Below are 17,280 nucleotides of genomic sequence, written 5' to 3'. Positions count from 1 at the left end.
CGATTGCGAATTATTGGGCCGATCAAGTCGCATTAGTGTTCCTATCGATGAAATACGAACACTTTTTGGGTATAATGCACGGGCCGATCAAGTCGCATTAGTATTCCAATCGATGAAATACTAGTACTTTTTCCATGCAATACATATAACTATATTAATTATAATAAGAATTCGATGTCTATATATATTTTTTAGAATTTTGCTAGTATAATAGTTTTTTGGTAATCGTAAGAGTAATAACATATTGTGAGCCACAAATTCTTGAAAGAGGGGACCCCACAACGATGTGTAATTATTTGTTATTATTTTTTTGTAGACAAGAATAGATTGTTATTCTTTCAATAGATTAATGACTGTCACGTAATTAATTGTCTTTTGTATAATGCACGTACCTAGGAACACACGAAAGAAAAGGGCCGAATTCGGCTCGGACCGACCCGAAAGCTACGCAGCATGGGCACGTCGGGGACGACAAGTTAGTACCGATCTCGTGGGCCAGCGGGGCTGGGCCTCTGACGCCCGTGGGCCGTGAAGCCCATTTTCCACAGGCCCACATTGTGATCACTGCTCACTACTTTTTAGGTGGTCCTCCTTTTTTTTTTTTCATAGCTTTACTTTTTTGTTTTGTAATAAATAACTAAAGATCCGTTTCCTCGTATGACAGCCAGCCAATGCTCCTCGTCTCTCTCCATCTCTCCCTGCTACGGCGAAGTGGCCCAGGTCAGTCTCTGGTTCTTGCATATGTCTTCTTCGATCGCGTTCCAACCTTAATTTTTCCCTAAGTCTTCGTCGAGCAATTCCATTCCGGTGTTTCCATCACGAATCCGCTCTCGTTTGGCCGTGATTGGAGGCGTCATTGCTCTGTGATCGCTTAGCGCACGGATATCGGTATTCAGCCTTTCTTTTGTTTTTTTTTTTTTGCCCTAAGTCTTCGTCGAGCATCTCGTTAGCATCGTCCTTGTTGGATCGTGTGTGATGGCTGTTGCGTTTCAATGTTGAATGACTGTTTCGGCTTCAATGCATATGTTGGCTTGGTTTGCGGTGGACAATTTTGATTGGGATTGGTTTTGGCTTCCGTTCTTTGCAGAGGTTGATAATGACGAAATGTAACCTTGAGGGGCTTTAACTTAGCGTGTGCTGATCATCATTGCCAAGCTAACTGACCCGCAGTTTAATCCGAGGGCTAGGAGGAGCTTGACCGTGCGTGTAACTTTGTTTGTGGTTGCAGATGGCGAGAGTTTCTTCGATGTTGACGACGTTGAAAGCATACTCGGTTCCACTGATGCTATTCCTTGGAGCCATGTTGTATCAGCTCGTCATTATTCCTAACACATTCCCTCGTTCTCACTATGACGGTATCTCCCTTCACTACTTGATCCAGCGATATATGGGAATTGGGGAGCATTCGATGTGTTTGCTCTGAGGAATTTATGTGATTGTTGCAATGAGTTTTGTCAGAGGTTATCTAATTTCTTTTTCTTTTCGGGGTTCGAAAATTGTAGTTTTGGGCTTGAAGAGGTATAGTTCTATCCAGGAAGTAGAAGAGGCGTATGAGAAGCTTGTCTCATCCGGGTCTGTTTTAGTTTCTCTAAGTTGCTTCTATTCCCGGTTTGGTTTTTTACTTTTGTTGCACCTACGTTATTCATTACGATTTACATTCACAATGTGTATTATAAATAACAATTTTGGTCATTTACAATCCTATGCAAATTGATTTTTTGGGCCGCCATGATGATCTCAGGAGCTCAAATGGTGAATCGCAAAAGTCATCTGACTTTATAAAGGTCAGCTCATTATTTGCTGCAACATGCTCCTACTATTTAAGCCTTTTACTCGAATTGGCTCCATGCCTCTTTGATCAATTTTGGAGTCATGGCAAAACACCGTAGAACTTTCTCGTTCAACAACAACTAACTTCCTTGACACTGTTGATCAATTGGTAGCAGTAGCTTTGCCATTGCTTCATTCAAATAAAACCGACATACTTCCTACGTCAGTAATTGTGACCTTAGAGACTTTGGGAGCATGTGGCCTGAAATCCTTCCCTTTAATCTTTTGTCATGATGCCATTGCTCTTTGTCTAGAAAGAGTGGTTTAGAATGATTTTCATCCTTATTTTGCTTTAAAACAAGAAAATAGCTGGCAAAATATACTTAGTCAGCAGCAACTATGTTTGCTCGCGTATCAGTTTTGTGGAATGTTCAATTGACAATGTTTTACCTCTTTTGGTGTCTTAGAAAGTCATAATCGCCAACATGTGTGGATTATGCGCGTCTCCTCTAGAGTGTGGTTCCTCTTCCCTTTTACAACTTCACTCCTTCTATCCACGTTTTATTTGGGGAGTGAGTAGATTTCTAAGTGTTTATCATCTGCAATTATGAAGAGTTCATTGTCTAGGCTTCTATCAAAACAGACGGGGAATTTCGTATGGTCCTACTTGTTTCCACGTTCTTTTTCCTCTTTCTGAAAGTTGTGAACAGTTGGCGCCTATAAGTTGCCTTTCGGAAGTAATTCTTTCATCACCAAACTAATGTGCTGTTCCGCAAAACTGGAATGACTGCAATCAGGGGTGTTTCTTTCAATGTTAATTTGGAGTGTGGCAAAACTAAACTACGCCTTGCTTGTTCTCGGATATCTTTTTTGTTGCTGAAAGTTGCATATTGAGAGCATAGTGTCTATCTTTCCAGACTGGTTTTTTCAGAAAAGTTTGTTCTTCCAACCATTTTTCTATTTTTTGTGGACTTCAACTTATTGGTGCCTTGCCAAGAAGTTGGTGGTTGCTTCATGTTTCGCACTACAATTTCACGGTGAACTTGATCATATAACTCTTTAATTGTTTTTTTTTCCCTTTTGGAATTTTAGCATTGCCACTTTATTTGTGTTTGAGTTGTATCGCTCTATTCTGGTGACTCTATCCCGCAATGGATCTACAATTTCTCCATTTGTCTTGAACTAGCAGTTTTGGTGGAATACTTATGCCAAAAAATTCTCTCATAAAGTTTTAACCGATCTACATATGTGAATTTTCTTGTCTTCTCTTTTGTTCTTCCACCCTATTTTCTCTCATCTGCAGGATTTTTTGCGTCCTGTTTCCATTGCCATTGAGTTTCTGGTTCATGGAATATCGACCCCATTTCATTTCATGCTTTGCAGATTCGTTATGCTTATGAACTGCTGACCAACCCCACTTGGAAAAGAAATTATGACATGTTTGGCATTGAAGAGCAACATGTGAGTAGTATTTCTTAGTAATAATGATAGGTGTGTATGTATACATTTTTATATACAATCCGTCTACTGGAGAATACATGTAGATGCAGTACGACATCTAACTTTTTTGTCTGCAGGATGTGATTGGAGAGGCCAAACAGCTATATGCTGGGAAAAGCTATTCTGAAGTACACCTTCCGTTACTAGAAGCCGCTGCTTCTGGTAAGTAAGAATATGTGCTGTGATTTCTCGGTCATCCTTTTTTGGATTTAGATCGGGAGTGGTTATAAACCTCCGCCTATTCCAAGAATTGGTTGAGCTTATAGACAATTTATTCATTTTCTGATCAGACACTGGAGACCAAGCTTTTAATGCCATTACCTTGAAGGATATTTTTGCATCTGAAGTTGACAGGCCATGGCTATTTATGGTACGACCGCTATCTACATCTTATTTGGGCTTTTATGCAAGTTATTTTAATGTGTTCACAATTTATCTTGGTCCTTATCTTTTCCATTGTCGTTGGAAATTTGGTGGTTTCTGTTAAATAAGGACAAATTCATTTCAAATGCAATCTATTCTCTGCCCCGGCGGAGTTTTTTTTTTTTTTTCACTTGCGGGGCGGGAGGGTGGGAAGGGCAGTTGATTGCAAAATATTACACCAAGTAACTGAGAACCATTGATATGACTGGCCTTATATACTCTGATAGACAAAATTAAAGAAAAGAGAAGCAACCTGTCCTATCGTAGTTGTATGGTGGTGTATGTTTTCTTGTCAAAGTTATTCCTTGAGCCTGTATGGGCTTTACTATAGTTTGTTTAATGAGTTAATAAAAAAACTTGATGATAAATGTTATGCTTGGAGTCTAGAGACTACTGATTTCTTGATAGAATGACAACAAAGATAAAAAATGAATGGTTGAGTTGCAGATGATGAAAATGGTAAAGCTGTAGAGCTATTAATCTTCTATGATGAATATGGTGGAGGAGGATAAGGCTTCACGTGGTGTCAACACATGCAAAAATGGGTCCACACGCAAAAGACAGGTCAATAATAGGATTTGCTATGTGAAGCGTCCGAGTTGTGGTCAAGAGCGAGAGGAAGAGCATGACCGATGCTTTAGTTGGATTGTGCATACTTGGTATCAATTAGAGTATTTCAAGCAGATGACCCTTGCATTTCAGTTGGAGGGTTCATCTAGTTGCAAAATTTTAGAAGATTGATAGTGGCCGGCTGATAAGCTGCGCTGTGATTTTTAGGGACCTTTCTACATTGTTAACATTAGAATGTTGAAGTATTAAATTGCGCCTTTTTTTAAGAGCTTAAACTTTTAAAACAGTGAGTAGAGTTCCACAGATTTTTTGCATGGCATCAGGGTTGGATGAATTTGGTTCTATCAAGGCTCCTTTATGTGCCTTCCATTATATTTCCATTCTTCAGTCTTAAGCGAAAGTCCATATTACGTCTGGGGGGGAGTGATGGAATATTTGCATATTAAACCATTCTTTCATCTAATAGTGTAAGCATTTAGAATTGTTGAAAGTGGATCCACAGAATTTTACAATTGAGAGACCTAAATTGAACCAGAAATAAACCCAAAACCGCAAATTTTTTTTTTTTTTTTTGCGTGCTTCTGTGCTTTTCGCGTGTTTTCCTTTTTCTACTTTATTTTCCTCTCAATGCACGCAGTCTGGCGAATAATTTATTTAATAAATAGTTTCTTTCAGATATATTCATCTGGGAGCAAGTGTTGTGCTCATGGCTTTGGCATCTGGAATAGAATAGGTATGTTCCTAATTTACAAGAATTCATTGTTAAGTCTTAGTCTCCTAGTACTCAAATTTTGTTTCCTCTATTGTTTCTCTGGATAATTGAGCTGCCAAGTTCCCCGGTACTTATACGTGATATTTAGTTGAGATGGATGCATTGCTGCTCCTCACATTCTATTGTAAACTTGTAAACACAGTTTCAGAAATAAATTGCTGCATTCTTCTTCTTTTTCTTAAGTCCTGAACTCGTCCATTATGTGCAAGCCCATCGCTCTTCCCGTCAATGAAGTGCATGTTGGGTCATTTGTTTTTGTGCCATTCATGCTCAGAGTCATCTTCTTGTGGCTAGTTGTTATTTCAAAAAGTGGAATACCTTCCAACCGATATCAATTCATCTCTAAGTGGAGAAAAGTGCTTTGGCATAATTCTGACAATTTACTTCTTAAAGTCTCAAATGAAGTCTACATTTTTTGTTTGTCATTTTCCTTTTCTAGTTCTAATTCATACGCACAATCTTCAAAATCTTGCCTTTCAAGTTTCAATGTAATTAGACTGTGAGTTTTCAAGATGGTTGAGAGTTTCTTTTGGCCTATAGTACAAAGAAAAGTGGGAATGCTATGGTCATGCTAAACTTTTTGCTCACAATGCAAGGTAAGCACTGAAAAGTTATTCAAATTATTAGGTTATGTTTGTTTCATGGAAAATAAATGATCTTAAAAACATTTTCCTGTAAGTGATAGCTTGTATCGTTTAAAAAAAGAATGAACGAATTTTTTTTTATTGTCCATGGAAATGTTTTAGACGTAAATTGTTGTTGATAATGTAAAACATTTACCATTGACTAATTATTTCAAGCGATCATTTTTCAGGAAAATGTTTTCCAAATCATTCATTTTCTGAAAAACAAATAGAGCCTTAGATCTAAAGAGACTTGAAGTAAATTTTTTGGCTGAAGCAAACAGAATTTTCAGTACTTGATGGTAGCTGTTTCTCTATGTGCAATAATTATGATGACTAAAGAATTATCACTTTGGTTTCACTATGTGCTTTCCCTTTATCCTGTTGCCCTCTAAATTACATTCAGCTGCTCTATTGGATGGAGTTGCAAATACTGGTGCTGTGGAACTTGGTGAGGTTCAACTTGCAGCATATCTTGCTGAGAGAAAACCAACAGGACAATTGTTTTACAGGAATGGTAAGATTATTTGATGTATCACTATTAGTTTTGAATTTGGTTGTGTTGGATAGAAATCTTTTGGACCATGTGGAAGGTAATCTAGCAGGTCACCTAAAAAAAGAAGCCCTTGATTTTTCTCTTTGCATATCAATCAGGAAACGGGCAGGTTTGCCATTGCCACTATATCAAAAGTTCATTTCAACAAGAATCTGTGTGAAGTTGATTGCACAACCATTTAAGGTTTTAGAGGGCAACACTCTTTAGATTTTATGTCTCAAGTTAGCATCCCCCCTCCCATGTAGGCTGCTAGGATGACGAAGGCCTTAAGCATTCAAAACACAATGTGTGGATGAAAAAATTGTTTAAATCCATTATGTAAATAAGTGGAACTGAAAGGAGAGAATGAGGATCGAACTGGAGACCTCTTGTGTGATTTATATTTCATGTTAACCGGAACAACACATTTTGATCCTAGGAAATGCTTAGAGGACATTAGGAATGCACCTTTGCTGGCTTCTCATAGAATTTTCCCACTACTGACTCCATGGCTAAAGTGTCTAAAAAGCTAGGTAGCCCATCTTCTCAGCTCTTCCATGTGCTCCCTTGTTTTACAGTTATGGGGGCCAATATCCAAAAATGCTCTTTATTTTCCTTAAACGCCATGGGTTTCCTTTGGATAGGAAGACCGAAAATGGTCTCCTATTTATTTTTTCAATTCCTGGTGTGGGTTGTATCAAACCATCATTGGCATGCATCCAGTAACATATCTATTTGTCACAAATTTTACGCAATCGACAAGCAAGACAGGAATACGTGTTGAGCTTATTTCTTTGAGCGAGGAATTTGTTATCTTTACACTTGTATTTTCAGTCCAGCAAAGAGAGAGTACTAAAGATGACATTGCACTCCATTTGCTTTGTTATTAATTTGAGAAATTTACTACAGGTATACCTTCAGTGGTTGCTTTTCCACCTCAATGTAGAAAAGCAGACTGTCTAGTTAGGTGAGTTTCACTTTCTAGGCCTTTTTGTGTACTAAGTAAGCTTTGATTTCTGAGTCTGTGTCAGTTGTGGAAATGCCTCTCCTATGGAAGGGCTATGATTGCAAGTTCTTCTATTTGTTCTAAATGAGAAGAGAAGCGTGAGTATAAATTACCTGGGAATTTTAATAGGTTTGAAGGAGAATTAAGTACTGATGCGGTAACCGATTGGTTTGCAACAACCCTACTCAGTTTACCTCGCATTCGATACTACTCTAAGGAATCACTTGTAAGTTACGGATTCCTTACCTATTCTTATCCATGTTGACAGTGTGGATGTTCTCTTTTCTGTTGTTACTTTTGCAGAAAAAGATTATAATAACTGTAGGAAGAGAAGATAATGTTTTGACCGCATCCTCATTTATCATCAGGGTTGTTATTCCGTAGCATTTGCAGTACAAAGCACTGTTGAATAAGTTGGATGGGCCAGATCCAGATCCAGATTCTTTTGATAGGAACAACTAAATTTATGGATATCAATCTCTATTTTTACTTTACTTAGCTTGCTGATTGATCTTCACGTACCTCACTGATGTTTTGATAAAAATGAGAACCAAACTAAGCATGATTGTTGGAGCAGAACACTTCTTTGAGAAAGATAATTGCCAATCACATATATGGAGCTAGTGATCTTCAAAATTGTTCAGGATTAATATACCTACCCAATTGTAAAATTGACATACGTTCTTTGTGTTCCCATTATTTGCCCTTTGATTCTCTTATCTCTATCTCTAGTCAACTACCTTTCCATATCTAACATCAGTCGGCTGTTTGCTTTAAATAGTCCTATCCAGCCGTGTTGCTAAGGATAGAAGCTGCATCTCTAGTCATATTAACTTTTTGTTTCATGTATGTTCAAGTTGAATCAATCAGGCCCCTGACTGCCCCTTTCGTTTAATCACTTAAAGCTATTGTGCTTACCCCTATGAAACTGCAGGTTCGAGGCCCTTTATCATTTATCTTTCTGAACCAATCTTAATGTTGGAATAGTACAGAGGCAAAAGATCACATGCTGATCTCTTCCTTTTGTCTTTCCTTTAATTCTGTTGTTTGGGATGAAATTTGATTGTTTAAGTTTCATTTAGGTATCTAAGCTTTAAGTCACTCCCTGTTGTTTTGATTCCGGTTGTTACTCCTTGCTTTGTTGTTTGATGTGGTAGATCTACGTCATAAGTTTCTTGTGTAAGGTCCGACTTATACTTGAGATGGATTGTTGAGATATATGCTCTTACATATGGCATGGGCAATGGGCATGTTTTTGGGCAGTTTAAGGTTTCGTGGAAATGCTAGTCTCAACAATTCTGTTGTGCTTTATTCTTTTCTTTGGGTTCTTGCAGAATGCAGATCTAGTACTTGTTCTAAATGTTGGAGATTATTCTTTTTGCACATAGTATGTCACCCTTGTGATAAACTACTCCTTTCAAAGAGAGAGAACGATAGGACCTTGTTCAGTCCACAAGTTGTTCGTTTATTACAATTCACATTAGAGGAGAATTTTTTTTTATTATGCAGCTTATTTCATTAAAAAATCCAGAAAATCTCTTTAAGTTCTTCATAATTAGTGGCTACGAATATGTATGATCATTCAACATCTCCACAGGTTAATATCATAATGTTCAGATTCAAAAAATTTGATCATTCTCCAGGTGTGTTTTCATAAGAATGTCACTCAGATACCAGATATCTCTCTCCTTTTCTCAGTCACTTCTTTTCTTCTTCTTCTGTTTGAAACAACTAAGATTAAAGCATTTTGCTCGTTCACTAGTTGCTAGTTGTGATTATTTCTTGCTTCCTTTGCTTAATGGCGGGAAATATACTTGCAGGGACAAGCTTTTATAGCAAAGACCAGCCCTCATAAGGTACTTGGTTGATCCTACTAGTTGGGGATGGTGTATTAATTTTTTCAGCCAGTACATTTCTCCTGTTTTCTTTGTCATCTGTTTTTACAACGAGCTAGTAATCTTGAGCGACCATTTAGAATAGGTCGACTATACTTTTTTCAGTGAAGCCTGACGTGATTTGAGAAAGGGGTTCATGTACCTTAAAATCAGCCAGCTTTTCAGTGCCAAAAAGAAAAAGCATGACAGCTTGTCATACAAGGCTACTAGTTTATTTTTTATGCATTCTGGCAAGTACAGTGTTTATGCTCCTCTTCCATTGATGATACATTCGTTTTCTTGTTATAATACAGTGTTTTTTTATTGCAAAGAATGAGATATGAGCACTCGACACAACATAGTAAGCATTAAAGTGTCCTCAGCAGACCCTCTATCCATCAAGAACCAAGAATGCTTATTCTTCGTTTGTTAAGATGAAATGATCCAAGCAGTAATCAACCTGAATGTTAATAGCTGCAATAGACACTGTCTCCCAACTTTTAAAACTCCAATATCTCTGATTCCATCAGTTGTGCATTTTCTTACACAGTTAACATTGTTTTGCTGAATCCATTGCACAACTCTGTAAAAGCATGCTGTTTTTTTCTTTTGACTTTGGGCTCAGCTATTTCATGCAGGCGTATAATGAGTTCATCCGTGTATGAAATATATGGCCAGATGCCTATGTCATGCATTGGCTTTATTGTCATGTCTGGGTGGGGGTCAGGACTTGCACTAATGATCCAAGGCTCAATCCCTTGAGAAAGCTTAAAATAAGAAAAAAGGAAAAAAAAGAGAGAACTATGTCATCTGGGAGATCTGAACCTTTATCAATCATGAAAAGTTGTTGTTGTATTGACGGTACTCTTACCAAGATCTAGATTCCTGCATTATCCATCCCCATATCACCTATAAAAAGAAATCAATTATTTGCATCTCTTCATTTATGTAACTTCATGTGTACATTTAAACCTTGCATACTTCTTCCGCATAGGTAAAGGTTATTTTCTTCTCAAAAACGGGGGAACGTGCCACTCCATTTGTGCGTCTTGCTGCTAAGAATTATTGGGCTTATGCATCGTTTGCTTTCATACTGTGGAGAGAAGAGGAATCTTCCTTTTGGTGGAATGCGTAAGTAGAAAAGTGTTGGTTTTCTATGTGAAATACCTCAATTTTTTTGCTTTAGTTCACTTCCATGAGTAGCATAAGTTGCTGATAGCATTTTTGCATTTTGAACTTTGATGCTAGGTTTGAGGTGGAATCTGCACCTGCTATTGTAATTTTGAAAGATCCTGGAGTCAAGCCTGTTGTACACCATGGTATTCCTCATTTTGCTGAACATAGATAAAGATGATTGGATGGCATTTTTCCTATTTACTTAAGGGCAGGAGATGCTATTTTTCCCCATCCAAACCCATTGGAATCCCTGCTCTCTATTTCATTGATATACAGAGAAAGAAATTGCAAGTGTGGTCTTTTGACACTTTTGCTTCCTGTCAGAGCTTGAGCAGTCCCCGACACATTTAACACTAAACGATAATGGTGGTTCTTTGTTGAGATGATCACAATGACCTTGCCGCCCATAAAGGGGAGCTAAGTTTTACATTGAGAATGAAAAGACTTGCGCTTGCATTTTCCACTTGAAATGCCAAAGAAAATGGTTGATAAGTTTAGCATTACATTGCAAAGATGTCATCTGTATGCCAAATTAACAATTTTCTGAAGGCTGTCTGAAACCACGTGCCTCATGTTGCTTCTCCTGCTACTTTCTAATAACAGATGTATGCCCAAGGATTTTGCTAATTTTCTACATGTTGCGGCGATTAGACCCAAATACGCAGTTTTTTCCCATTCGTAAATATTCCACAGAAAAGTTAGGTTTCCATTTTTCATCTGGAAAATTTTGCACCCTTTGTATGTAACAGGGTTGTCTTTTCTCTTTTAGCTGTTATTATTGCGGACAAATGAATTTGTTTGACAATTAACACTGGGAACTTGCAGGACCAGTCAACAACTCTTGGTTTTCCGATTTGATAGAACAGAACAAACATCAAGGTGATGCGAGTGTTTTATGGTTATTGGTTTTTCTTATTTTGTCTGATGAAGTTGCTGCTGTACTATATGACTGATCTTTGTACAGTCTGAAGGAGTACATGACATTGATTTGCATGATTGTTAATTGAATAGCACGGTATGACACAAGATAGTGGAGACTTGTGGAGCTAAAACAAAATAGTAAATTGGATACCCTATTTCATGCATCCTTTTTCTTTTGTTTAGAAACTTTCCCTCCTTTTTTGTTTTATTTCTTGCATCCACTTTAGTGAAATAGGATATTATGTCAGCTGGATTAATTAAGGATAATGTTTCTGAGTTCCTAGATTTTGGAGTACAATAAGTTGGACACGGTTATCACTTGCAATTTTGGTAATTATGTGCATCTATTGTTGTTTGGTTTTTCTCGACTACTGTCTGGTTGCAAAGGTATAGCTATGCAGTATAATTAGTTTGATTTCGTAGTTTGTCTTTTTCTATCTTGGAAGTTAATTTTCAAGGGTAAATTCATCAATTAAGCTGCAAATAGGAACTGTTAATGGTTGCCACGTGAATGGGTGTCATGTTGAAGTAGCCCTTCCTGCCAACCCATTTCTAGTGTAAAGGCTCGTTATCTTGACAGTTGGTTGATAGAAGGAATTTATGTAGCAGTTGTTCAGGATTACTTTAATAATGTGCCTCCTGTACTCTGGGCATCTTAGGAGGTAGTTGCATCTGGCATGAGGAAGAATGATCATTGATGCTGTACTTTTACTTGGCTGATCGGTTGTATCCTTGTGACAAAACTAAGGACATGAAGGCATTTTATTTGAATTCTTGGGATTAGAATAAGTAAAAAGAGCACAGAATTATTGTCGTTTTTAAAGTGTGCAACCTCATATTTGTAGAACTTCCTCAACTGCGGCCTGTAACATCACATGAACTGGGTTGCGACCCGAGAGGCTATTCCCGAGCTGGTGTTGACGTGCAATCATGGTACTGTGTGATACTTGCGGGGAGGCTCAGCCGGGAGCTAAATGAAATGCGCCAAGTAAGCGTCCCCTGTTTCTCAGACGAATAAAGTATACTTTTAAGTATTGCTTCCAAGTTTTAATTACAATATCGACATATGTGATGAAAGCATAAGGTTTTGCATGCAAATACATAAATTGGATAGAATTAAAATAGGTTCAAAGTCTTTTACCTTCCATTTCATTTGTCACTTTTTCATTGTTAAACATCTATATGCTTGCTTCTAGCAATGGCTTATAGGTTCTGTCCTGTAGACCATAGTTCAATTGATGAAAGACTAAACAGCTATGTTTCTGAGATCCTGTGTGTATATGACCCTCCATGGACCACAGTTGATTCTTTCTTGTTCTCATGGAAGACGTGTATAGATGGGGAAGCATCAGGGTCCATCCCTTCTCCGTAATCCAATTGTGATAATTTTCAAAGAGCCCCTGTCATTTTTCCATTCCCATTTTTGAGCTAGTTTTCAAAAAAAGTTCAGCTTTCTGAAGTTCTAAGTCAATCATTCCTCTGCCATAAGTCATTTTGTCTTTTTGTTAGATTCTTTCATTTGAATCTGTTAAGATGAAAGTTTCTCAGCAGATATGGCAAGAGTTAATATTTTCTCCTCTTAAATAATGTTCAATTTAATCTCTCTTTGACTTTTTGAATGGCTGTTACCCTTTTAAATCCTAAAACTGGCACTTCTTGAACCTGCTCGTATTGTCCTGTTTACGCTTAGAAAAGCTATTTCCAAATAGCTACGAGAGACCAATTGGCAAATTGTGATCTTCAAGACGGTAAAACTAGATGCCATCCCTGGTCAGCCATCGCTGTCAACATTTCTCCTCTGACACCACTGCTGGCCAAAACTAAGGCTTAAACAAAGTATTTCTCTACTGATTTGCAGCGTTGTTCTTATGAATGAAAGATCTGATTGAGATAATTCAGTCTCACATTTCCATAACATGTTGAATGAAAGAACTCTTGAAAGATAAAGCTTCAATGTCCTCACCTGTAAATCATGCCGTGAATGGTTGACAAGTTAATGAATATTGATGGCCAAGGCAAGGCAAGGCAAAGGAAAGCTTGCTTAGCTAATGAGGTTGGTTGAGAAACCTATGTCTTTTTGAGTGGACATGTCGTGAGCTTACATTGGCAGGACGAGGCGATGAGCTGATGGTTTTGCGGTGCCATGCATTTCGTGATCCATAACGTGGCGTTAAATATCCTTGAATAGCTTATCTCAGCCAACGTGTTATTGTCTCTGAGAGGCCTGAAATGAGTAGTCCAAAAACTTTTTATGTACACATAAGTTTTCACAACCTTTCAATATTCTTTTCTAGCTCTGACCAAATATATATATATATGTTGTTTTCTAGCAAACAAGCTTAAATCTTAATTTCTAATAGTTTATCTGGAATTATTAAGCAAGATTATATCTTTTGTAGTTCCTCCTCTGATCATTTTTTTAAATTGGCAATTGCAATATTTCACATGTTGACAGACTATGTGCAGGATCCGAGAAAAGTTATCTAGTGACGGTGATTTAAGTTCAGTTGACAATGAGGAATCCTCAATACATGCAGCTGTTGCATTGAAAGATAAGCGGCTCACTTTTACATGGCTTAATGGGGAATCTCAGCAAGTGAGTTTGTCTTTATTTTTTTGCAGTTATTTTGTTTTTATGTTTTATCGTTTTGAGTATGGTCAATGTACGATTGACATTGTTGATGCATGTATTATGCCCATCTTGGACTTCCTCAAATTTGCGTGCAAAAGATTTTGGTTGTCCTTATCTTCTAAATGGTCACCTAGCAAATGGATGTGCCTGACAGAGTTGTCGGCGCTCATAGCTATTCGTGCAGAACCAAATTAAAATTTTTATCTGCATAATGCCATGGACAAATTTGGATGGTTTACAGAGGATTCATCTACGATGCACTCATTTAGGCAGGTGGAAATTGTTGAAAGTGGCTCCTGCTATGCGGTAACAACTGTATGCAGAAGCGTACTGCAATCCGTAGAGTTGATATACTGAATACATCGCATTTAATGGCATGTCAGAAGTGGACAAGCAGGTCTCATAATAATTCCAGCAGAAATGAATACTTTGAAAGTGAGAAATTTTGTGGAACCACTACCGATTGTTTTAAAAGCTTAAACTGTTAGATGAAGGCCCTCTCACGCTTAGTCTAGTCTTTTTTTGCCTAATACTAAGAGTGGACATATTTTATTGGGGAGGCAAATCGGCCTGAAAAGGTTTGAACTCAAGACCTCCTGCTCTGATACTGTGTGAAATTTTGTAAGGCCATTGCCGTCCGTTCTAAAAGCTTAAGCTGTTAGATGAAGGCTTGGTTTTAATATTTAATTATCTAACAGAAAGCATCCATGTCACCACCCATTTGTTGGAGACGTCTCTCCTGTCTTCTTGTGCTTTCTAGCATGTTTCTAGGAGGGTAGGTGCTTTCGAGTCTTGCATGTTATCATCCCAAGGACGTAAACTTATGTCAGGCTACTTGTATTCTTGCTATGTGCATTAAAACAGATTTTGTTAGAGAAGATTGGCTGAATATTACTCCTAGAACCTCGAGTTACTGGTGTTACATTAGTTGATAATTTCTTCTATGCTTCAACATGTGACATTACGGATAGTATGTAGATGTAGGCGGAATCTGTTTGATTGTAAGTTATGCTATTCCCAATAGCTACAACTTGGTAGACAACAGCCATGATAATTGTGCTTGGGTCAATCACTGATATCATCTATTTTTCCTCCCAGAAATATTGCTTATTTTATCTTCAATCAGAAACCAGCTATGATACCTGTGGACCTAGAAAGGACATTGCCGATGTGCCTAGGTTGTTCATTGTACGTTACAAGAGAAACTCAACTGTGGAAAACACTGAGGTTAAGAAAAACCCCAGAAATATGTGGGATGCGTTGCTAAACGATGATGTGGATCCCGCAGCACAGCTTGTGGCAAGGTACAATGGCTCCAACGAAATTCCTCAGGTAGAAATATCATTTTGTTGTGGTGGGATTGTTAGTCATATTGTCACTCTGTGAGCTCCATTTCTTTTAGCTTAATATGATGTTGTCTGAGCACGTGCAGATTATTAAATGGATATCTGATATTATCAAGGATGGTGACACCAGAGATCTCCCATTCTATGTAAGCAACCTTTTTTTATGCATAGGCATAGTACAATGATGTAGTTGATTGGAGATTTGGGATTTGATGGCTTCGCCAATATTACTATGTTTTTGGCTCTTTCTTCTTAACGTCCTTTTGTGTCATTAAGGCACCTTCTGGTTTTCCTCGTATATCTAATTTACAGGAGGTACATCTCATTGCTCCAGAACTTAACTTCATAACATGCAATATAGATCTACTTCTATTTGGCTCCATTGAGTATTTTTCATTTTTCAAAAAGTCTTTTGATAGTCAATTTTGGAAAAGCCGGGCAATCATGCTTTCTGAATTTGCTATCATGAGAGTTCAATAACTTATTTTTGTCTGAAACTAGTAGAATTGGTCATTTGGAATTGCATCTGTTAACCAAAAAAGGCTCCTGCATGGCATCTGGTTTCAGGATCACCTTTTTCATTTTTTTCTGCTGCCATAATGTTTGTTGGGCTACCTAATTACTATGCATGAAACCCATGTATTTACATGTTGATTTTGGGGTGCAAACAGCACAAAATGCCTGCCTCATCTGACCATATTTAATTTCATGAGAAGTTCTAGAGAATATCCTGGGCTCAATGTATGAACACATTTTCAAATTTTCTTAATACATCTTCAGAGAGCAAAGACTCCTGAGCTTGTTCCTGAGGACGAAGAACCCATGTTTTTCAAAGGTGCTCAGAGCATCTTATCCAGGGGTACAGGAATGAAGCAGAAGATCCTTGGCTTTATAAGAGGATTTTTTGACCGTCTGGCAGATCCTAGGATCGGTCCCTTCTTGCTTTTAGGAGCATTGATGTCCTTTGGTACCGTATGGCTGCGTAGAAGTCAACCGAGTCAGCCAAGTCAGCCCAGTCAACCAGATCAATCCGAACAGCCAAGCACAGGGGTAAGCTCCTGAAGTCAATTCATTATTTCAGCAATAAAAAAGTCAACCCATCCCCTTGAGTCGTATTATCATCGATTCTATTCTGTTTGGAGTTGGAATGGTGAATTGTTATGGTCACCATATACTCATCATCTCGAAAGATAAATTTGGTCATTAAGTCGGAGCTATATAATTGGATGTGGCCATGGTGGCTAGGAAGTATATATTCTCAATTCTCAACTTACCCATGCCCGTATGATATCTCGGCAGGAGGAAGCTAAAACAAGACGCAGAGAACGACGGAGAATGGCTTCAAAAAATGATGGGCCTTCTTCAGTTACTGATGCAGAACCTAAAGATGCTTACCAAATGCCGCTTTCAGATTCCGATTCTGAGTAGTCAAGATGCCTATTCTCAGCAATGGTAGTGGGTGGGTTTGAACATTACAAGGAAGTTTAACTTGTTCACCACGTGAGACAACATACTGGGGGGAGGCAAGCAACCATCATTGCCGGTTTTAGCTTCACTTTTGAAGATCAAAACGACATTACCTCACTAAGGAAAGTATATGTGATGGATGAACTGCTTGCACCTGCCTTGATCATCCTTTGCTCCATAACTTTTTTCACACTGGTAGAGATGCTAAATTATTGCCTTTGTTAGATTGAATTTGTTAATAATTCCTAAGTTAGCGGTCCAATCTTAGTGCACTCAAATAATGGAGTTATTGCAGAAGTTGCCATCATGCAATTCGCTTCGGTCTGGATAAATTCTGGTAAAGAGTTAGTACCAGCCATAGTTGCTTTGATGTGACCGACCAATTACATACATGGGTTATGCCAAGTAGGATGAACTCATAAAATACTTTCCTGTGTTTTATGTGCTGCATATATATTCACGACTAAACAAGTGTGAAAAAGTTTCCCTTGCTTGATGGGTTGCTATTAGCATTAAGCCAATGAAAATCCATGCCAAGTTACAGGTTATAGCCTATTTTCATATATCCAGCGGAAAAATTGGATCTTCGATGGAAGAGTGAATAAGTAGTTCCATTTGCCAAATTGCTAATCCGAGGAAATTTTAGTATGCATTATGCATAATTC

General features: G+C 38.0%; 1 protein-coding gene across 5 annotated transcripts; it reads left to right on the top strand.

The window, feature by feature from the left end:
• The first annotated feature begins 666 nt into the window (after positions 1-666).
• Positions 667-17,020, top strand: LOC115741815. 5 transcript variants are annotated; one of them, XM_048280016.1, is made up of 21 exons: positions 667-720; positions 1,229-1,355; positions 1,503-1,572; positions 1,730-1,784; positions 3,154-3,231; positions 3,348-3,432; positions 3,561-3,640; positions 4,939-4,996; positions 6,065-6,175; positions 7,103-7,160; positions 7,329-7,425; positions 9,020-9,055; positions 10,068-10,204; positions 10,322-10,392; positions 11,075-11,128; positions 12,016-12,158; positions 13,626-13,766; positions 14,901-15,134; positions 15,235-15,294; positions 15,929-16,198; positions 16,448-17,020. In XM_048280016.1, the coding sequence occupies exons 2-21, from the start codon at positions 1,229-1,231 to the stop codon at positions 16,574-16,576; spliced, it is 2,094 nt and encodes a 697-aa protein (XP_048135973.1). In that variant the 5' UTR covers positions 667-720; the 3' UTR covers positions 16,577-17,020. The 5 variants fall into 5 exon arrangements, with proteins under 5 accessions (XP_048135973.1, XP_030531677.2, XP_030531707.2 ...); XM_030675817.2 differs by having other exon boundaries at positions 667-888; positions 15,929-16,194; positions 16,444-17,020; XM_030675847.2 differs by having other exon boundaries at positions 668-888; positions 1,742-1,784.
• Positions 17,021-17,280: the final 260 nt, after the last annotated feature.

Source organism: Rhodamnia argentea, chromosome 6 (assembly GCF_020921035.1).
Source record: "Rhodamnia argentea isolate NSW1041297 chromosome 6, ASM2092103v1, whole genome shotgun sequence".
NCBI classification, from domain to species: domain Eukaryota; kingdom Viridiplantae; phylum Streptophyta; class Magnoliopsida; order Myrtales; family Myrtaceae; genus Rhodamnia; species Rhodamnia argentea.
This window is presented reverse-complemented; position numbering and strand designations above follow the sequence as displayed.